Genomic DNA, 22,600 nt, shown 5'->3' with positions numbered 1-22,600 from the left:
TACCTCCCGGGGCTGCTATCGGCAGCAGCCGCAAGGCCACGCCCAGCCCACGGCCCCACCGCTGCCCCCGGCCGCCCCGCCACGGCCCTCCGACATGAGGGGGCGGAACGAGCGCAGGACGGGGCGGGGCGCCGTGAGTGGGCACTGCTGGCTTTGACTTCCAGAACTGCCTCCAATGTGCATATCACACAAGGGACAAACAGCTTCCTCCTGAGGCTTCACATTGTGGCCGTTTCTGGGCGTCCTGGAGGTGCTGCGCTGGGTTCCCAGGACAGCAGAGCTGAGAACCAGACTCACACCAACAGAAAGCTGGGTGCCAGGCACGAGGCACAGCTGAGGTTCTGATCCAAGGTGAAGCTGATCTCAAACTGCAACGAACAGCCCAAAGGCTCTGGCAACTGAAGCCACAGAATAGCTGCAGAGAAACAACAGAGATAAGAGACCCAAGCACCAGAGAGGGAAGCTCAAGTGGACTTTATTAGAGGTATTAGAAGGCAAAGTGGACACTGGTGCCCTGGCTCTTGCTTCATTCCTCATACTCAGCATAGGAGCAGTCAGATGCTGACGGACTTGCACCAGCTCTTTGCTTTTTTGCACATTTCAAGTGTGTAATGTGGGAGGTCTTCAGACAGCTCTGAAGAACAACGTTGGCAAACCCAGGCTGAACAGTTTCTTCAGAGGCTGCCTGGTATGTCAAGGAAATGCTGTAGATACCAAACATCTTGAAGAGAAGAAGTGGTTAAGAAGTGCTGGCAGTGGTGGATACAGATAACCCATTTTATCGTCACCTTTATGAAGTCCATTCTGTTCCATGACCTGGAAACAGTCTTTGAAAACTTCATTGTAACACTATTTCTTTATTACAAATATTTACAGACATACAATTAGTACAGCTTTCATTTCCACACTTTGACAATCCCATCCCTGGATGCAGTGACAATGAAGCCCTGTGTGGTCTGGAAAGTGGCAATATCTGTGATAATATCGTGGTGGCCAACGGGGAGAGACTCTGGGCCCTTCCGAGGGGTCTCATCAGTGGGACCCAGTTTTTGCTTGTTTTGAATTTCCTGTACAGAAATATAAAAGTGAGAAATACCATCTAGAGCAAAGCAAGCATTTGCAGAGGGGCATCACACAGGTTCAGTTGTGAAATAAACCTCTTCAAACAAACCAACCAACCAACCCCAAGTCACCCCCTCTCTGATGGTTTTCTTAGGATTACTCCTTGATTCACTTCAACAAACACAACTACATAGAATCACAGAAAAACTCAGGTTGGAAGGGACCTTAGAGCTCATCTCCTCCAACCTCCCAGCCAAGGGCAGGGACACCTCTCAACTAGACTCAGCTGCTCAAGGCGTCATCCAGCCTGGCCTTGACCACCCCCAGGCAGGAGGCATGAACAACCTCCCCGGGCAGCCTGTTCCAGAATCTCACCACTCTTGCACTGAAGGACTTCCTACATCTAATCCTGCTCTGCCTCAGCTTCAAACCATTCCCCCTTGTCCTTTCTCTAGACACCCTCAGGAAATGTCCCTCTGCAGCCTTCATGTGGGATCCCTTCAGGTACTGGAAGGCAGCTCTAAGGTCCCCCTGGAGTCTTCTCTTCTCCAGGCTGAACAACCCCAGCTCCCTCAGCCTGTCCTCACAGCAGAGGTGTTCCAGCCCTTGGATCATCTTTGTGGCCTCCTCTGGATTCACTCTTACAGCTCTGTGTCCTTCTTCTTCTGGGGACACCAGAACTGGAGGCCATATTTGAACTGACATTATTACAGCTCTCTGGCTAGGAAATGAATAGGTTTTTTTCTCATATTTCTGTCAATGACACTAAGATTTGATTGCCCTTTAGGGGAAAAAAATAATCTACAGCCAGACATACATCTTAGCTTCCTAGGGGTTTGACAAAGTTTGATTCAGTTGCACAAATATCATTGAGAACTCCACCTGAAGCACTCAGCAGTCACAGTGCATGGGTAGACCTCTACTGACTTGGATTTTTTTTCTGACAGTCAGCTTTTGAAGGAGCATTTATTTAACAGTACTAAACCAAAACAAACTGAAACAAAACCCCTTCAGCAGCACTGCCCCTTCCAAAAGGTCAAAACCTGTAGAGTAAATGTCAAGCAGGAAGCTGTCAAAGCAAGCCAGGTACCTGCACCACCTCCGTGCCCTCGATTATCTTCCTGTAGTAGGAAACGGATGGGCAGCTGGAACTTCCAGCCACAATGTAGGATCTCTCAGGGTAGGCTAGATCCCAAAACCTGGACACAGAGATATAAAAGCACCTTGAGATGTTAAATTTTATCAGCACTTCAGAAGCTGTCTTGCCCTTACGAGGAAAATGAGTAGGTACAACTCCTTACACACTCAGTGGCAGGTAGTGCTTCAGAGGAACCCCCACTCATGCCAAGCTTACAGGAGTTGCTGATTTGTTCCAAGCAGCCCATCAAGGACTTCACAAAGGGGCACACATTTCAGAGAACCATCGAGCTGTGCACTGCTTTGCTGAGCTCATGGGTGCTTGCTAAGCAGCACATCCCAGCACTGCTGTTCTGACTTCTTGGGGCTTGCTTACTCAATACTCAGCAACACTCAGTACAGCAGCAGGGGTGGAGGGGAAGGTGTCAAACAAAATGGTGTTGGGTTTGTTACCTTATCTTCATGTCTGAGCCTGCTGTCAGCAGTATGGGGTTGCCAGATGCTGGACTGCAGTATATGCCGTGGATGCTGTTAGGAGAAGGCTAGAAGGGAAAAGGGATATAGGAAAATAAATGATCAATAACAGCTGATGCTATGCTTTACGAAGGGAATGCATTCTTCACCACATCCATCCATCCATCCATCCATCCATCCAGCCCCTCACCCCTGCGCCCCGTTTCCCCATGTCTCTGACCAATGCCCATTGCCTTGCTAATAGGCCACACTGTGCCCATGCAAACTGCTCCCTCTCATTCCTTGTTTCACAGAGCAGTGCAGCAGACTGCACTCTGCATAAAACTCTTCTGGACTCTTGGACATTACTTTCTCAGTGATGGCAAATGAGAAAGAGAGAAAGATTGTTCTTAACAAGATCAGGCAGGCAAACCAACCTGCACAGCACAAGGATGTTTCAACTTCTCTGCTATGAGGGCATTAAGGGACAGGTATGTGACCAATCTAGCCTGAATCCCAAGTTCCTTGCATGCAAAGTGTGTGACCAAGAAGAACTCAGCCTGCAGTCTCTGCAGCACCTACAAATTCCAGGCTAGGAAGGTTCCAGATCTGCAGTGGCATTTCTAGAAGCAGGTGTGGTTACTCTGTGCATGTATTTGTGTTTTAAGAGACAGAGCCCAGATTGCTCCTTCCCCAATTAACAACTTGAAGAAGAGCAACTTAATGCTGTACAGCAGCACTGAAGTGCAGTAGTGGCGCTGGGTGACAGAAAGAACCTGCAGAGGAGCAGATGCTGACCACCCCAGAAACAGCAAGGAGCCACACCATGAATTTTGGCTCTGCCCTAATCCTTCCAGGGGTTTTCTGAGAACATGACTTGATCTAGCAAGTACCACAAGTACACTCCACAGGTAGGGGATTATGCCAACAAAGATTCAAGTCACAGTGACTGCTGTTGTAGAAAAGGGCTCTAATTCTGACAGCAGAGCAACTATGGTGCCAAAACAAATCTCAGGGCAAGCTGCTGGCATCAAGCTGGCAGGGCCACAGAACCAGGGGACTGCACTGACACACAGCATGGAGTCTGGGGTGGCCCTAGCCCTGGCCACAGAAGAAAGGGGAGGAGAGGCCAGACCTGCAGCTCGGAGAGCGGAGGTGCGCTGCTGGCCCACAGCGTGAAGCGCCGATCGCCGGTTTCCATATCCCACATGGAGACCTCGTTGTTGCCTTGGACAGCTGCAGGGAGACATGGCCAAGGAAACAAGGTGAGCAGGCTGGCTGGCCCTCACTGCCTGTGTGCTGCTGAGGGGGTGACACAGGGACACCCTGCCCTTGCTCTCTGCTGGGTTACTCTGGCAGTAAAGCCATGCATGTGTTTTGTTGGGTTCACCACTTAGCAGAAGCTTCACTAAGTGTTTCATTTAAGAGTTCAGATGAAACTTGCTTTAATCTCCAACCCTCTTTAAAAGGCACTAAACCCTCAGGTTCCTCCCTAGGGAACTCCCCATCTTTCTTTGAGAAAGATTGGTGGTCACCAAGGACTTCACAGATGGCATTGGGTTGGAAGGGACCCTCAAAGCTCATCTTGTTCAACCCCCCTGCAGTCAGCAGAGACACCTCCAACTAGATCAAGCTGCCCAGGGCCACATCAAGTCTGAGCTTGAATGTCTCCAGGGACATATCCCTGGGTAACCTGTTCCAGTCTCTCACCACTTTCATTGTGCAGAACTTCCTCCTGATGTCCAACCTAAATCTGCCCTGCTCCAGTTTAAAATCATTACTCCTGGGCAAGTGAGACAGCAATACAAAGTTAGAGAGTTCGGTAGTTATTATGATGTTCCACATCCATGTTTAGCGTGGACAGGCAAGGAATTCTGTCTAAGGGATTGCTTAAGATGCCTGGCAGCAAGGACTTTTTAATAACATTTCCAAGTGCTGCACTTTGTCACTTGTTTAGTATTTAGCAGAGGAGAAACAAACCAAAAAGCAAAGAGAAGCTTGCTTTATTTCTATGGCTTTCCAAGAAATTTGTTTTATCTCCCAGAAGTGATGCCTAAGAAGTAATAAAATATGAAACTCAAATTACTGTCATTTTACAGCAACCTTATCAGTCCCATTCAACTGCCCCTTTCATTTAATTTCAAAAAGCCAGGAAGGGCACAGTGGCAGAACACAAACAGGAACCTTCCCTTTTTCCTCTCTCCAAGCTAAGCACAAGAAAAAACATAAGAAAGAAAAAAAAAAGAAAGAAAAAAACCCCAGACCCCAACCCGTCCCAGGGCATGAAGCAAAAGCTGAAGCAGAAGCTGCTTTAGTCACAGCCTCTGGCCCCTGTGAGGTCAGTCTGAGCCATCTCCTCTTACCTGCAATCACCCAGGACTGATAGACAGGATGCATGAGCAGGCGCCGGATCCGGGCCTTGGAGGGATGCGAGTGGCTGGAGATGGGTAACTGGAACCTCATGTCCCAGCACGCCATGGTCCCATTGCTTGTTCCTGGGGAGAGAGAAAGCTCCCCATAGTCAGGGGGTAAACAGGCAGCTTTTGGCCCATATCCTTGTGCTCTTGCTCAGGGAGGTGGAATTCAGCCAGCAATGCATAGAGGGCAGAACACCTCCCACAAACAGACCAGGAGCTATTTCTCTCCTCTGGTTTGAATTCTAGTCCAATCAGAGCAAGCAAAAGCCTGAGCTGTGGTGACTACACAAGAAAAGCAGAAGGGGCAGAGGGAAGCTGAGCGGGACCAGGGGCTCACCGATGCACAGCCAGCACTGGTGTATGTCCACAGCAAATGAAGTGATGAGGCCCAGCTTCAAGTCATGCTTCAGTGTCCATGCGTTGCTGCTCGATCGCAAGTCCCACCCCACCAGAGAGCCATTAACAGTGCTGTAAGCCAGCACTGACTGCGCTCCTGAGTTGAAGTGATGCATGTCTACCACACAGCCATCATCCTTCAGATCTAAGGACCTGGGTTGAGAGAAAAAAAATGATTCAGGAAGAGATGTGACTCCCTCCAAGTTTAAGACTCCTTCCAACAGCCAATCCTGAGCAGTGTTTTCCTTTTCATGCCCCTTCCCAAGGCATCTGCCAGAAACAGTTTTCTGGTCTCTTCTCCCAGCTAACCAGTGGCAGGATGAGAGGAAATGGGTTTGAGTTGCACCAGGGGAGGTTTAGATTGGACATTAGGAAAAACTTGACTGAGAGAGTGGTGAGGCACTGGAACAGGCTGCCCAGGCTGGTGGTGGAGTCATCATCCCTGAGGGTGTTCAAGAAGCTGTAGATGTGATGCTTCAGGATATGATTTAGTGGTCATGGTAGTTGGGTTACAGTTGGACTCAATGATCTTAAAGGTCTTTTCCAGCCTTAGTGATTCTATGACTCCATCATTTCAGTTCAACTGATGCTTGTGCTCTCTCAAACCCCTCTGCCAACAGCACCTGCAAGCCTTCTACAGGCCACTAACATGCTGCCAGCAGTTCCTGCACACACAGACATGGCTCTGTGCTCTGGGTGTCAGTGTACAAGATACTTCTCTCCCACTCATGCTCCATGTTTACCAGATATTCATCTACCCCAAGTTTAGAGGCAGGAACATCCCTCTCCATGTGACTGTCATCAGTCAGTGTGTACTTACTGTGTATACAAAGGGACACCGTCCTCAGGCACAAAGGCCAAAAGGGAAAATTTGGTTTGTGACTCCCCTAAATAGTATCCCATCTCCCATGTCTTTGCCACCTTACTCACATTAAAAACCTGGGTGAAAAAATGGTAGGTTTGGGGCCAAGCCACATGCTGTACATTTGTAAATATTTACCCAGTGCCCTGTCAAAGAATCTCCAAAATGATATAAGTATGAGCACCGTGACCAAGGAGGTCACAAACTACCAACCCCAGTGCATGAACAAAACAGCTGAGGACTGCTCTGAGTGTCTCAAGCTCTTCATGAGTCCAGTGACACACGAGATGCCAAGAACCCAGAGCTATCAATTCTCAGCCCTGCAAGGTGGCCTTTCACCCCTCTTTTATGAAGCAGGACAAGATAATGGATTACAACCTTCCAGTTCAGCCTGGCTCAGCCACAAAGAGCAAACCAAGGGATCTAAGGGAGGCGTATCCTAGAAGCTTGAGCTCTGAAGTGAGATTTAGCTGCTCTGGGTACAAACCTGCTTTGTATTGGGTGAATTTTAGGAGATTTAGGGAGCTTTGAAGCCTCAATACTAAGAAGCTGGATGGCACCGTTATCCGAAGCGACGGCCAGGTAATGGGAGCCTTGGCAGAAGGTCAGCGTCTTCACGTGGCCTCCGATGCGAGAGTAGGTCAGGATGGACCTGAACAGCACAGAGAGAGGGAGAGAGAGAAATGTTTTGGTGGCACTTCAAAAGAACAAAAATTACTTCTCTCCAACACCTACTTAAACCCAAGAGCTCTTGACAGACCTTTGAAAATAACATTTCCCAAGTGCTCCCAGGTCAGAAGGCAACAAAGCCTGTGTGGCTTCTGCAAGCTTGGCCCTCCACCTCTGAGCCTCCAGACTGTGACAGGCTCCAGCTACAGCAGCACACATCTGCCTGACAGTAAAATCAAGGCCTGAGCTCAGTCTGCACCACAGCAGCAACGCACACCACGCCTCCTGTGATTCCCCAGCAATGCAGTTCTCCTGTCCGTGGAGGACACAAAAAACTCTAATGGGCTTAGAACAACAGCATCAGAAGATATTTCTGTGTGCACAGAAAGGGAACCCAAAAGCCTGTAATTACTACAGCTGTGAGGCAGCCCCTCTGCATCTGCTGGTGAGTTTTTAATCTTAACACATATTAACAAACTGAAACTGGTATTTTCCAGCTCCCTACCAAGACCAACACCAGGCTATTTGCTTACTGACATCTCCTGCACACCCACAAGTGATTCATCTTTTGCTCCCTGCTCTACTTTATTTTGCACCCTAAACCAGCAGCCCCCAAACCTCCTCAGTTTGAAAGCTACCTGGTTGTAGTGGTTTTTCCTTCCATCTTTTGGCTGTTCCAGACTTTCACTGTGCCATCATTGGAGCAAGTGGCAAAAATGGAGTGTTCATCGGAGACCCGGATGCGGTTCACTGCAGACTTGTGCTCGTGCAGGTGAGCTACCAACAGTCCTTTGGGACGCCATCCTGCAGGGACAAACAAAACCAGGAGGCTTGGTGTTGATTCCATGAAGAAAAGTGTGGCCAGCAGGTCTAGGGAGGTTCTCTTCCCCCTCTACTCTGCCTTGATGAGACCATGCCTAGAATACTGTGTCCAGTTTTGGGCTCCTCAATTCAAGACAGACAGGGATCTGCTGGAGAGAGTCCAACTGAGGCTGTGAGGATGATTGGGGGACTCGAACATCTCTGCTATAATGAAAGACTGAGAGCCCTGAGGCTGTTTCGTCTGGAGAGAAGGCTGAGAAGGGATCTTATCGATGTCGATAAATATCTGAGGGGTGGGTATCAAGAAGAAGGTGCCAGGCTCTTTTCAGTAGTGCCCAGTGATAGGACAAGGAATAACAGGTACAATCTGGAACCCAGGAGGTTCCACTTCAGCGTGAGGAGAAAGGAATGGCTCTTCTAAATCCCACAGAAAGGTTCTCCAGTCCTTCAAAAAGGACTTGAGATTTAGCTGGTTTCCTCTAAAATCAGCAATGCAGACATACCTGGCTGCACTTCCAGCAGGCATCTACCTTCATGAAGAATCAACAGCAGGTGAAGGTAACCAAGGACAGACCACAGCACATTTCAGAACATGCCACCAATTATGAACCTTTTCCTGTCACTCAGTCATGTGGCCGAGCAGCTCATCTGCCTGCACTGGCAGATGTTGTTCCATAGCTGTAGAGCTTCCTTCAGAAGCCAAACATGTTGCTGAGCCAAGCCCACTTTGCCTCCTCTTACGCATTTTTGCTGATGATATTTTAAGTCAAATTATGTCTTTTTGTGTGTGTGTACAATAACCTCAGTGGCCTGTGCTTTACCTGGGGGTGGGGGCTTGCTCTCCCACTCAGCATTCTCCATCATCTGCTTGGCCAGCCTCTCAGCGTTGCACTGCTCGCGCTTCTGCTGGATCAGCTGTTGCAGCTGGGACTTGCAGGTGGTGACACGCAGCTGGTGTGCAGAGGGGGAGGCTGAGCTGCTCAGCACCTGCAGGGCTGGCTTCCTGGGCTGAGACACTGTCCCATCTGATGCCTGCAACACAGCAGCACTTACACATGTATGCCTTACAGATCAATCCTGCTCTTTAGAGTACTGGAGAGAAATGGAGAGATCTTCAATAATCGAATCAATGAGCAAGGAATGAGCAAGAAAATGACTGCTCAGAGAAAAGCTTAACCATTCCCTCCTCTATCCTGTTTGCCTAGTCTGTTCTCTGTTCTAGTTGTAAGAGCCAATGTCCTGTGCACACCTCTAAGTGGGACTGCTACAGAAGCATACACTGCTCTCAAGGCTGACAGAATTCCAGGTTAGCTCTTTGTTTATTCTGGGCTTTCAAAGCGTGCAATGTTTCCCTCTTAGTTCAGAGCAGACATTTATTTAAAGCTAGCAGAAGTCAATCAAATAGGAAACACTGTTCAGTGTCAAGAAATGCCTTCAGCCCACCCTGCTGTAGGTATTCCAGGTGCAGGATGTGTAAATGCAGCTCTGATGTGACACCAGTTCCAAGTTCAAATCATGGCACCTCTTCCTTAACACCTGGCAGGTGAGAAGTCTTCCCTCCCAGCCTACCTAATACCTGTCTGATCCACAAAGCCCCATCCTTTCACGCAAAGCATCACTCTGGTACTGAAGCTCTTCTCTTCCAGTGACTAAATTTGCTGCCATCCTGTTTTATAAGTGAGGCCTCGCAAGTCAGCTGCTGTACTGCAGAAGAGGCTAGGGAACAGCAGCAGTGTAAAATAACCTCCAAAGAAACGGGAACACCACATCCCTCTAGTCCCACGTGGCCTGAAAACAAAGGAATCATTCCAGTTTGAGATACAAGGAGTGTTTTCCAGCAGTACCTGTGGGGAGGATGACAGAGTGGCACAAATGCCAGCTGAGGACTCTGAACGAAGTGGCTTCCCAGCCTGCATGGCTTCAGGGTCAGTGGTTTGCCCATGTCCTTTGGGTATTGGTTGGGAGATGTTAGTTGGTTCCAGGGACCCAAACATGCTCTTCCATTCTTCATTTACATTTGAATCTTGCTTTACATGTTTTCTAGCTATAAGCAGTTGTGAGGGAGAGAAAAAAACATCACCATGAGAGCATGCACTCAGGCTAGTTCTCACCTGCAGACTACGTGCAGGGCTGCTGTTCACCTGCCAACTGATTGCTTACACAGCAAGCAGACAGAAACATGCTGCAGGCTGCTGGAGCAGCTGACAGGGACGTAGGAGTCAGACAGAACAGACATGGTAAAATGCTTTGCTTACACCTTCTTAATCCAGCAGCTGACTCATGCAATAAATCACTCCAAGACAGGGAAGTTTTGTGTCTAAAAGGCTGCAGGATGGTTACATAGGCTGAACTACTGACAACACTTGCCAAGCAAAGCCAAGCCTTAGTGATCTGACCCTGAAAGGAAGGCTATACTGTACCTAAACACACCCCAAAATATACCAACCACGTTTGTCATCAGGCTCCTGCTTTGTTTTCACAAGGTCCACTTGTCTGCCAGTTATTCCCAGAGCTGACAAGTCAATCACCCCTTTCTGGCTGCTGTCATGCAGGTGGCTCTGATCCACTATATTGGCTTTGGCTTTATTTGATTTCAACATGAAGTCTTTCAGTGCTAACAGTTTGTCTTCTTCCTCCTCAGTCATCCCCTATAGAATAAAAGAAAAAATATTGTGATTTACTTTTGACCAAGAATATGCATGCAGGCATGAAGAGAACATATCCCCAGAACTCAAGACATCATCCTGTCACTCACACAAGACTGTGGGCAAGTTGCTGCAGTGTAAGGCTATTGTTTCTCCTCAGGAACAGTGCAAGGGCAAGAGAGCACCTAATATTGGTGCAACCTGCTTCATTGCCACCCAGGCCATGCTAGCAGCCCACAGGCGAAAAATGGGGGGAACCCACCCCCCCCACAGGCAGCTGCAGTCTTTCCTCTTCCTAATTCTCACTACTTTGCATGGGTGATTCTTACTGCTCCCCTCTTCACATCAAACCACAACACTTCCCAGCTTCCTGTGCCTTTTGCAGTGTCACTTGGAGGTCTCTCCAGCAAATGCCACTCTTCCCTCCAGCACAGCACACAGCACATGTTCTGTGACACTGGCACCATCACAGATGTGTCAGAATCCTGAGACACACAACTGAAGTCTTTCAAAGAGGATGTATTTGGGAAAACCAAACCTAAGGCTGCCCTGTTTCTGGCAGATATTTCCCTTAACTTCTGAATTTTGTGTCCTACAAGCACATTCTGAAATCAATGAAGTCAGTGGTTTGCAGGATCAGAACCTCAAACTGGGGGCCCCTCACAGCAGCAACTGGAAGTTCAGGGTCTGTGGGGGACAGAGCACCTAAGAATCTCAAGCCTGGCTTTCAAAGTACAAATGAAAACCAATCACTTGTGAAAGCAGCTTCTTCAAGAGCTGTGCAATGGCAGGGTCCTCTGGGGGTGGGCAGTCAGGGAGAGCACCAATCCTCTTCTTCTGCCGCATCTGAAGGTGTCGGAGCAGGCTGGAGATGTCCTTTGATCTCAAGACATAATCAAATATGGAGCGGCTGACAGGCTCCTTCAGTACACTTAGCAGCACTATTTCTTTGTCTATCTGCAATTCAAAAAGAGGCCACTCAGCATGGAGCAGGATGACAAACACAGAAAGCTAGCAGTAATTCCTGTCATCTCATCCCTACAGTGCTGGCACCTAAATTAAGTAACTGGACAACTGCAAAATCCCAGAATGGCTCAGGTTGGAAGGGACCTCAGAGCTCATCTCCTCCAACCTCCCCACCATGGACAGGGACACCTCTCAACTAGACTCAGCTACTCAAGACTTCATCCAGCCTGGCCATGAACACACCCAGGGAGGAAGCAGCCACAGCCTCCCTGGGCAGCCTATTCCAGAGTCTCACCACTCTCGTACTGAAAAACTTCCTCCTCAGATCCAGTCTAACCCTGCTCTGCCTCAGCTTCAAACCATTCCCCCTTGTCCTGTCTCTAGACACCCTCAGGAAAAGTCCCTCTGCAGCCTTCCTGTAGGATCCCTTCAGGTACTGGAAGGCAAGTCTAGGGTGCCCCTGGAGCCTTCCTTCTCCAGGCTGAACACCCCCAGCTCCCTCAGCCTGTCCTCACAGCAGAGGTGCTCCAGCCCTTGGATCATCTTTGTGGCCTCCTCTGGACTCACTCCTACAGCTCTGTGTCCTTCTTATGCTGGGGACACCAGAACTGGAGGCAGGATTGGAGGTGGGGTCTCAGCAGAGCAGAATCAAGGGACAGAATCCCCTCTCTTGCCCTGCTGCCCACACTGCTCTGGATGCAGCCCAGGATATGATTCACATGGGGACCTATTCACACTATTCGAAGGATCACCTGTATTATCGGCTGTGTGATGAAAGGGTGGAGGTATGGCATCAGCTTGCAGTAGACATCAGCAATGTTCAAATACTGGGCCACCACTGTGATGAATCCCACTGCACCATAGCGTATCCAAAGATTAGGATGGCACAGGAAAGGTGCTGAAAGAAAACCAGGCAGTTAAAGTATAGCATTTGTATTAAGTGTCTGCCATGGAAATGGCAGCTTGTGACACAATTCCTTCCCCTAAAACCACCCCCACATTGAGCCCTCCCTCCTGCAGAGCACCAAGGTTAAAACACTCAGATCAGTGGAATTCTTTTATGGATCTTGCTGGTGTCATAACTCACATTTTTCCTATTTACTCACTTCAATCCCTAACTGTCATCTCCAAATTTGCAAACAAAAACTAATCCAAGAGTAAAACTTCTCCTTATTTTGGACAATTATGGAGAATCCCTAATACCAGTGATTTACTTTTCTCTTTTTAAGTAAACGCTTCGTTCCTCGAGCAGTCACTATTGACATTGAAAACTCTCAAGACTCAGAAGTCCATCTCAATTACATGGGTTTTATTAGGCTGTAACCAAGGGACTATAACCCAGTCATGAGATATCATCACAGCCTGATCTAGTTGTGGGTATCCCTGCTGACTGCAGCGGAGGGTGGACAAGATGAGCTTTGAGGGTCCCTTCTTACCCAAGGCAATCTGTGACTCTGTGAATTCCAGGTGCACCTGAAAAGCCACAGCACTAGGGAGAAGCAGGCTACATCTCAAAGATCAGCTGGTATTTGCTTCTCCCTAAATAGCTGCTAAATCTTGGGCACATCCTAATTTAACTGCTAAGTGTAATGAGGAAGGAGATCAACTCTGTATTGAAGGTTCTGTTGAGTTAAGTGGGGTTTTATGGCGTTAGGATGAGGAAGGAGCATGCATGGTCTGCAGGACTGGGTTCCCCCCTCCAGCAAGAGTTTGCACATTATGTGCCCGATCAACTTCCAGGAGTAATCAGGAGTTTATCCTTGTAGAGGTTGGCATGAAGAACAAGGAAAGACAATAAAGCAGAATGTTTGTGGGCTAAGAGTATAAAATCAGAAGATAGTTCCAATCTGTTCCACCAAAATGATCAGTTCAGAGCTCTGAGTACTGACATGGTCCAACCAGCAACAGCTCATTAACACGATTTTGATTCTCCAGGTTTGCATACTGGACAGTTAGGCTGATGGTGATGCTTTATGTAGTACTGAGAGTTCTTTTCCTAACCAGGAAAGCAAGGTATCCTCCAGCACCCCAACTCACCAATGTCACAAGCAAACTCATAAATGTGGGGCTTTTGCAAGAGTCCCAGCTGGCACATACAAGTAAGAGCATTGAGGGCTTTGTAGATGACAAACTCTTCAGCATCACTGAGGCCTTGCTGAAGCAGAGGTTTCAGTATTGACGAGCTTTGCCAGCCAACGTAAGCAGCAACACCTGAAACAGGAAAAGAACACATCAAAATTCAGAGCAGCTCTTCATTGGCTCTCCTCTCCCAGATTGAGATTGCTGGCCCACAGAGACAGCCCAAGACAGAGCATCAGTCATCAGAAGAGGAAACTGCTTTCCATTCAAAGTCAGACCAACACTTAGAAAACTGTTTGAAAAAGGCAGAGGTCCTTCCAGGTGTCAACCAGAGATCTCAGCATAAATTACTTGCTATCATGAGGCCACCTGGATCCTAGTTTCCAAAATAAATCCCATTTTAAAATATGTTTCAAAATCTTATGAAGAAGCCCAAGTCAAAAGCAAACCAGAAATAACTACACTGAAGCTGCTGGACAAAACAATTCCCACTGCATGGCATTGCTGCTCTTCCTTTCCCACAGGAAAACCAGCCACCGGCCACAGGAAGCTGTCCTCTTGAATTGATGGTTTGGGTGAGCTAACCCATCTGCAGCAATAAATCCCTGGCAACAGTCTTGTCAGATTTCTGATCTTTCCTCTGATTTCACATCCATCAAGCCAATATTCCTTCCCACAAACAACTGAGCAAGTCCTCTGATCATTCTCAACTGAAAAAAAAAGGAGTTCTTCATCAAAGAGCTCAGACTTCTGCTACTGTCATATGGGGCACACACTATAGACCACAACTGCCTCTGCTTCTAACCCAGCTGTTTTGGCTTGATAAATACCACAAAACTCACTCAATGTCTTCGCATCAGAACCAAGATTGAACACAGAATAACTTTATCATTTTAATAAGGTAACAATCAGTACACTTGCTGGGGACTTACACTTGCTGGACTTTACAACTAGTTGCCAAAAGGAAGAGAGGAAGAAGGGAAAAACAGCAGAGGGAAGAGGAATTCCCTCAGTGCCCCTGTTGCAGAAGGACATCATGTACTTAAATATCAGCTGGAGAGCTTAAAGATGTGCAAAAGCTTGATGAAAAACAGTGTAAACCAAAACTGGACATTTTAACTGTGCCTGAATTCCTCCCTGGATGTTTTGAACAGATACTGTGAGAGAAGTTAAAAATGTAAGTTCCATGTCTTGACTTCTACACTGAATTGCTCCCATCTCCCTGCAGGTCTTTTGGAAGACACCAGAACACTGTGACTTGTGCTTTGCTATCTCACTGCTCCTCTACACAAATTCTGACAAGCTGTCAGCATTGCCTCTTGGCAGGGCTCGCCAGCACAGCACTCTGTGAGTTTCAGTCCTAGTGGAACACGTGGCCAACACGCTGGCCCTGCTGGAAGCTGGATCATGCTGGTTTCTCTTGTCATGCACCTGAAGAGTCACTTTTCCTACAGGTGCTGAAATGGGAAAGTTTTCTTGACTCAGAAGTGCTGAGCACTGACTCTCAGCAATAGCCACGTGTAACAATTTCCAACAGATGTATAACATCAGGTTTAGTTAACAGCTGGTGGTGTTACTGGGGAGGTTTTCTAAGTTGTTATTAAGTCTTCTGAGTTGGTGGGAATCTTTAAGTGGGGTTTCAAAGCATTAAAGTCTTTTTCACATTGTAATTTTAGCCCATACCAAAGCACAGTTTTGTCGTACGAACAGGTCTGAAGTTGATAGGACTGTGTACATGTGTCAAGGGATGCACAGCTTATAGAAATCTTAGCACTTGTCATAATCCATCTTTTTGAGTTACTGGCTTTAGCAAACACTCAAAAAGAAAAAGAATTTAGAGATAATTCTTTATATTACTCTAACCAAGATGTAAATGCCTCAGTTTCATTGGTATTATCTCTCTGGACTGAAAGAAAAAGCTGTTTGCATTTACAAAGTGTCATTTTCACCCTCCAAAGAAACATTTACACCAGTAGCTCAGCAAAGACTTTCCCTACAAATTCATACAATCACAGAAAGGTTTGGCTTGGAAGGGACCTTAAAGTCCATCCAGCTCTGAACCCCCCGCCATGGGCACGGACATCTTTCACCAGACCAATTTACCCAACCTGGCCTTGAACACCTCCAGGGAGAGGGCATCCAGGACCTGCCTGGGCAATCTGTTCCAGTGTCTCACCAAGACGTTCATGTGACCGTTGACAGCTTCCAGAATACATCACAATTAATTTATTGACTATATTATCTCTCTCTTCTGCTTGGCTGAAGGCAAACACTTACCAACGATGCTGTCAAAGAAAGCTCCTCGCAGGTGCCAGTCATTCTTATCATTCAGGAAGGTGATCATGTGGGACAGGAGGACATCATTGGCCTTCTGGCGCCCGAAGAAGACGCAGAGACGCGTGATGCCATTTTCCATCAGTGTCTGCTTCACGATGTTCTCAGGGTCACTTAGCAGAGTCACAACTTTCTGCTGGACCATTTCATGCAAGGCTTGCAGCTCTGCAAGAGACAATGGAATGAGCATTTGGGTTTATGAGAATCAGTATGTCCTGCTGCTGGCAGACCTTCCTGAGGGCACCTGACTCGCTGAGATGGGCAGCGTAACAGAACCTCAATAGCTCCAGTCAAAGAATTCAGACTAGGCATGAGGTGGTGGCAAAACCAGAGTACAGAAATCATAGAATCATAGAACTGTTTCAGTTGGAAAAGCCCTCTAAGATCACCAAGTCCAACCATCAACGCAACACCACCATGGCCACTAAACCATGTCCCAAGTGCCATGGCCTCGCAGTTCTGGAACACCTCCAGGGATGGGGACTCCACCACCTCCCTGGGGAACCTATTCCAATGCCTGACCACTCCTTCAGTAAAGACAAATACGAGACCTTCTTACCACATCAGTACATTCTAACTTCTCATAACTTCAACTAAGATGAGCCAGCTGATTTTATTTATTTATCCATGTGTGTGTGAAATGAAGATGTGAAGAAACATCAAAATGAGCCAGCAGCAGTATTACAACAGTAAACAGAATGCTTCAGAGCAGTTCTGGTCTGCTATGTTTCTTTGACCATCAGTTCCCATTTGTGAACTGACAACAGATCAAGAGGATGTCTTCAGGCAAGTAAGTAGACAGTAGAGTGGCTTCACTAAGAGTAGAGAGAGGAATAAACAGCACTTGAAAAAGTGAGGAGTTCCAGTTTCATTCCATATCAGCAGTTACCCTAACAAGATAAGAAACGTGAGGATGACCTTGTCCATGGCTTCTGCTCTGTGATGCAACTGAAAAACTCTATGAAAGGGCAATAACAGAAGAGTGAATACACTGGGTCTGCTGAGAGCTGTCCAGGGGAGGTTCTCAAACCAGCACAGTGATCCCCACTCTTGCTGTCCTGGCTTTGCAGGCTGCTGCGGTCAGGACACCAGATAATTTGCTTTTTGTTGTGACTGTCAGTCATGTGAAAAAGTTGCCTTCTGGGTTCAAATTTCTCATGTCTTGTTTCTAAAAGGTTAAAAAGAATGGAACCATGGAAACTTCTTCCTTCTACTACTAATCTCCAGGCTATTCTGAAGGACAGAGGAGAGTCTTGGTCAGAAATACAGCCCACACAACAGGGCTTCCTCTCACTCCTCAGCAGTTCTCAGCATCCCTTGCCTCCTCTGAAGGAACTCACAGCATTATCTGTGTTTGGTTCTGGTAGGTTGTTGTCCCTTATAGAATCATAGAATGGTTTAGGTTGGAAGGGAACTCCGAAGCTCATCCAGTCCAATCCTGCTGCACTCAGCAGGGACATCTTTCACTAGAGCAGCTTCTCCAGCCTCACCTTCAATATCTCCAGGGATGGTACCCCAACCACCTCCCTGGGCAAGCTGTTGCAGTGTTCCAGCACTCTCATGGTGCAGAACTGGTTCCTCACATCCAATCTAAATCTGCTCTGCTCTCATTTCAAACCATTTCCCCTCGTCCTGTCCCTGCAGGCCTTTGCAAACAGTCCCTCTTCAGCCTTCTTGTGCCCCTTTAGGTACTGGCAGGCTGCTGTTAGGTTTCTGCAGGCTGAACATCCCCAGCTCCCTCAGCCTGTCCTTGTAGCAGAGGTGCTCCAGACCCCTGATCATCTTGGTAGCTCTCCTCTGGACCTGCTCTATCAGGTTCCCTGTCCTTCCTGTTGTTGAGGGCTCCAGAGCTGGACACAGCACTGCAGGTGAGGTCTCCCCAGGGCAGAGCAGAGCAGAGGGGCAAAATCCCCTCTCTCCATCTCTGGCCATGCTGCTTTTGATGCACCCCAGGCTGCCATTGGCCTTCTGGGTGCAAGTGCACAGTGTTGGCTCAGTTGAGTTGTTGACTCACATGAGTACTAGTGAGGAGCCTTGGCTCATGGCTGACTGTTATAAGCAGGCAAGGTAAGCAGAAGTGACATTACCTGTGTCATAGTTGTCACTAGGGTGAGATGTTTCATCTGTTTCTTCACTACTTGGTTCATTTTCCATGTTCAGATTTTTCAGCTGTACTAGCTCCAGAAATCTCAGAGCTGTTTCTGCCAACAGTGCAATGTTTTCTGCAAAGGAAAACATTCTGGATAAGAATTGCTCTGCTTGGCCAATTTACAACAGCCCAATGATCCCACCTGATGAGAGGTTACTGACAGTATCAGCCATGAGGGGCAAATGGAACTGAAATTACACAAACTGACCATAGAACAGCTTGGAGCTACAAATACCTCAACCCCCACAGTCCTTTTGTCATATAAACAAGTAGAAACTTTGTGAGGATATCAAAATCTATCAAGGGCTAATTTCAGCCTTCTAGGACTAGCCCTAAATCCCACCTAATCTCTAAACTTCAAGGCCATTTTCCTTCTTCCATTTCAGTTTATTTAACAAGGTCACCTTTATATGAGTCCATTTAAAAATTAGCTATGAATAGACTGGAAAAGATTGGTGTTTTTTTTCTAATCTACAAACAAAAGTGAGCCATGAAAAAATAGTTATTTCATAAAGCCCTAAATGTAGAAGATCAAGGTGACCAAAAGCAATTGGTTCTATTCAACAGCTTGATGTTGTCTATAATCAGTTTTATCAGCTTACCTTTTAAACAAAAACATCACCTGCAACATTTTCAACTGACTTTTGCATTTATAGCGTTAATAAAAAAGCCAACAAAACATCCTTAAAATCTGCTAATCACAGCAGCAACTATGGGCGTGGCCTCAAAGCTTCTTCCTGAACCAGGCAGAATTCTTGTGTTTGAATTAGGTATGAAGAAAACATCTGCTATGGCATAAGCTGGTCTGTTGCATAGCAAATAAGGTAATTTCAGCCCCTGAACATCAAATTTCATGTTGTGAAAGAATTCCTCTGAAGGGATTGGTGCTTTAAGAGAGTTTCAGTATTTATTCACTTCAATCTGGCCACTCTAAGCAATCTGAGCTAATAAAATGCCAATGAAGATAAAGCTAATAGAAGCAGCAAAGGGTGGGCAAGTTCAGGAAGCCTTACTCAGGGAATAAAGCCCAGGTTGCTTCTCTGAGGCTGTTAACTCTGCCTCTCCTTATGCTGGCAGTGGGTAGAGCTGCTGTGTGCTACAGCCCAAAGCACAGCTGCACGTTTGGCCACTGTTTTGACATGCAGAACTACAGAGAACAATGAATGGCAGCTTTAAAAAGTGCTAATTCATCTAGCAGAGAGCAAACACTTTGCTAACTCTTTAAAATGTAGTTATTGACTTTGGGTACAGATCCACACTGGATAACTGGATACTCACCTGTTAAGGTAAGTCCACTCATGACATAGCTGCCATGACCTGCACCAGTTCATAGTTTCATAGATGCATAGAATGGTTTTAGTTGGAAGGGACCTTAAAGATCACCTAGTTTCAAGCCTCTGCCATGGGCAGCAACACCTCCCACTAGAGCAGGCTGCTCAAGGCCTCATCTAACCTGGCCCTGAACACCTCCAGGGAGGGGGCATCCACAACCTCCCTGGGCAACCTGAAGTCAACTGAAGTGAATACAGGTCTCTGCCTGCAGGCACTTCTGAGCCTCCTGGGGAGCTTCAGTGACACAGAAACAACAGCTGTGTGGTGATGATGAGCAGAGGAGAGCACTGTTAAGGAAACATTCCAAAGCCCAAGGTCTGGAGTTTTGACTGGATTTCCTCTTACCAGCATAGGCCAGCCTGACGATGGTGGCTTCGTCCTGGGCCAAATGTGCAATGCCTGGCAGGATGTACTCAGGGTAAATGTTGATGTCATTGCGTGGCACCTCCTTGACGAGAGCGAGAACTTTGGTGAGCGTCCTCACAGACTCTGCCCTCACCCTGGGCACTGAGTCGTTGCTGAAATGTAACAGGTAAGGGGTGATGCGATCCAGAAGGATCTCCACACTCAATCTCGGTGCCAAGTGAAGAATCAGTTCCAAAGCAGCCAGCTTGGAATCGCAGTATTTGAGAGTCTGCAAACAAGATGTTATGACAGACACCAGGATCACCAGCCCGTTCTCCTTTGTCTCTCCCTCGGCCTTCTCTGTGCGGTTGTGGCCGCAGAGGTTGTGAACGATGTTGTCCAGATCCTTGCGTATGACCAAGATGCGCTCATCTGCCGACACAAAGGTCTCCTTGGCAAACTGGGCCATGTAAGGCTGAAGGAAAGTGTAGAAGATTTCAGGGAACGCATTGTTACGTTGCTGCTTCAAATAATCTTCAGCTGCTAAACGTTTGTCTGGCTCGCGATGGACCATCTGAGTGACCTTGAGAAAGGCAAACGTAGGAGGGAGCGGGAGAGAAAGACGAAAGGTTTAGACATCTGTAATAGCAAAATAAAACAACATCCCAAACCCAAACAACGTGCAGTTTGTCACCGAAGCAGGTGAAATAAACCTCAAGCAGGCCACAGAAATGCTTCTAACACTGTCGCCCATCCTTACCAGCTCTCTGATACAGCGGTCTTCAATTTTGTTTAGGACTTGATCAGGGGAAAAGAGGCAATTTCTGTAAGCCAAAAGCTGGGACAAATCAAACAGGGGTACACCTTCTGTGAAGAGCTCTGCTATTACACAGCCTGAGGAGCAAACCAAAACAAGAGAGTCAAAGATGTCAGAGGGTTATACACAGACATTTTGCCTTTGCTTTCTATATGCAAACAGGAGCAAACCCTACATGCCTGTTAGCTTGCTGGGAAAGAGCTGAGACAGCTCCAAAACCTGGCTTTTACACTCCCAAATATTTTATTTTAAACTCGCCAACAGCGGAGGAGTTTGCAACTGGGAAACAGGAGGCAGTGGCTTCAGCCACCTGCCAGATGGAAAACACCCCACCAGAAAAAGAACCCACACCACTGTCATGTGGGGGAAGAGTGCCAGCAAGCCAGTGTGTATCGGGCAGCAGCTCCACACTGAGCAGCCCTGCTACAGAAGGTGAAGAAGCTCTACTTCCACAGTGATGCTGGGAGGCAGCACACATTCACTCACACAAGCTCACGAGCACAGGGACAAATGACTGCCAGAAATACCAGTGATGAACACAGCCCCTCTGCTGTGTACACCACACGTGCTCGGCAAAGGTCCCACTCTTGCAGCTTGTTCCCACCAGTCAGCATTTTCCTTTATCAGTCGAGTACCCTGCAAGTGTGGTTATAAGGGCAGCTGATAAATGGAGGTTACATTCAGGTTAACAAAAAAACAAAACAAAAAAAGGCCAAACGTATGGATTTCAATCTGCTCAAGGCAAGCCCAAGACTTTAGACAGGCTTCCACAATCAGACTTGTACTTATGAGTGGGACTACGACAGGAATTTACTTAGTGATCCAACTTCCTGCCCGTGAGGAAAATGAAATGAGAAGAGGCTTCTAAAGCCAACATTGACAAATTACCCTGAAAGCTGGCTAAGACACCAGGCAGCTAAACCTCAGGTGAACCACTGACTGTTTCCTCCCCTTGGGTCCCATGGGGCAGGAGCTATGTGTCTGATGGTCCGTAGCTTGCAGAACCATCTCTCTCACAGGGCAGGGCTGAGCTGCAATGGGACAGTTTGTGATTTCCTTCCTCAGATAACATGCTGATGCGCTTGAGTTATGTAGCTTACTGATTGTGTCTGCGCTTTTTCTGTGATGGAAAGGTTTGGGGTTGGGGTCTTACACTTAGAATTAACAAGTGTTTCCACATGCTGTTCTCTAAGCCCACTTGAAAACAAACCACCAATTAAAAAACCCCAAACCACCACCAAACAAACAAAAAAACCCAAACCACAAACATCCCAACAAATAAGCTTTCCTGCACCCCAACACACAATCATCAACCACACACTGGCTTCTCTTGGCTCCAAATACCTGCAGAGAAGATGTCCATTGCACGTTTCAACTCTCCCCTGGTTCTCTGGTTGCTGTTTGCCAAGTCTACCAGAGGGGTTGAGGGGTCTCTCATGTTCTCCATCTCGGTGGCAAACATGCTGCCATCCACAAAGCGCTCAGGAGCGATGTAGCATGTCCTCCTCCGTGACGTGTCGAAGAAGTAATTGAAGTCAGCAGGATTGTCTTCGGGAAGATAAGTTGGTTTAAAACTGGCAAAGTCAGTCAGAAGAACCCAGTTCCAGCTGGTCACCATGATGTTCTCCGTTTTAATGTCCCCATGGCGGACTCCAGACTTGTGTGCTTGGTCGACGGCAGTCAGGATCTGGAAAGCAATCCACCTTTTCTCGATATTGTTCAGGAAGGGCCTGGTGCTGATTCGGTCATAGAGGTTGTCCCGCACGTACTGCCTGAAGAGCATGGCAGCCTTCTCGGTCAGGGTGGCCTTCTGGAAGGGCAGGCAGTTCTGTGCCGAGTGTAACCTGATCTTCAGCTCCTCCAGCTCTTGCTTGTAGCTGGTCAGGGGTAAGGTCGGGTCCTGAATGGCGAACACCTTCACGACCACCAGCCCCTCCCGGTGCTTGGCCCGGGCCACCTTGAAGAAGCGGGTGCTCCCCAGGCTCTTGTCGTACTCGAAGTCGTGGATGTCCGAGAAGTAGCTGTCCACCGAAAGGATCTGCGAGGGGGCGATGCCGGCCAGCTGGTTCCCCATGGCGGCTCCTCCTCCGAGCCACGGCCCCGCACCGCGGCTCT

At 47.7% G+C, this 22,600-nt stretch overlaps 1 protein-coding gene across 1 annotated transcript; it reads right to left on the bottom strand.

Annotated features, from left to right (window-relative positions):
* Positions 1-467: 467 nt before the first annotated feature.
* PIK3R4 (phosphoinositide-3-kinase regulatory subunit 4) lies at positions 468-22,559 on the bottom strand. The gene is made up of 19 exons (XM_054384681.1): positions 21,830-22,559; positions 20,429-20,562; positions 19,669-20,251; positions 17,930-18,064; positions 15,786-16,007; positions 13,467-13,640; positions 12,182-12,327; positions 11,217-11,420; positions 10,265-10,466; positions 9,663-9,862; positions 8,640-8,850; positions 7,635-7,800; positions 6,815-6,979; positions 5,407-5,618; positions 5,016-5,147; positions 3,788-3,888; positions 2,653-2,741; positions 2,153-2,261; positions 468-1,067 (listed from the first exon to the last, which is right to left on the bottom strand). Exons 1-19 carry the CDS (start codon positions 22,557-22,559, stop codon positions 897-899), a joined length of 4,086 nt encoding a protein of 1,361 aa, XP_054240656.1. The 3' UTR covers positions 468-896.
* Positions 22,560-22,600: the final 41 nt, after the last annotated feature.

This window comes from Indicator indicator, chromosome 11, assembly GCF_027791375.1.
Source record: "Indicator indicator isolate 239-I01 chromosome 11, UM_Iind_1.1, whole genome shotgun sequence".
Classification (NCBI taxonomy): Eukaryota; Metazoa; Chordata; class Aves; order Piciformes; family Indicatoridae; genus Indicator; species Indicator indicator.
This window is presented reverse-complemented; position numbering and strand designations above follow the sequence as displayed.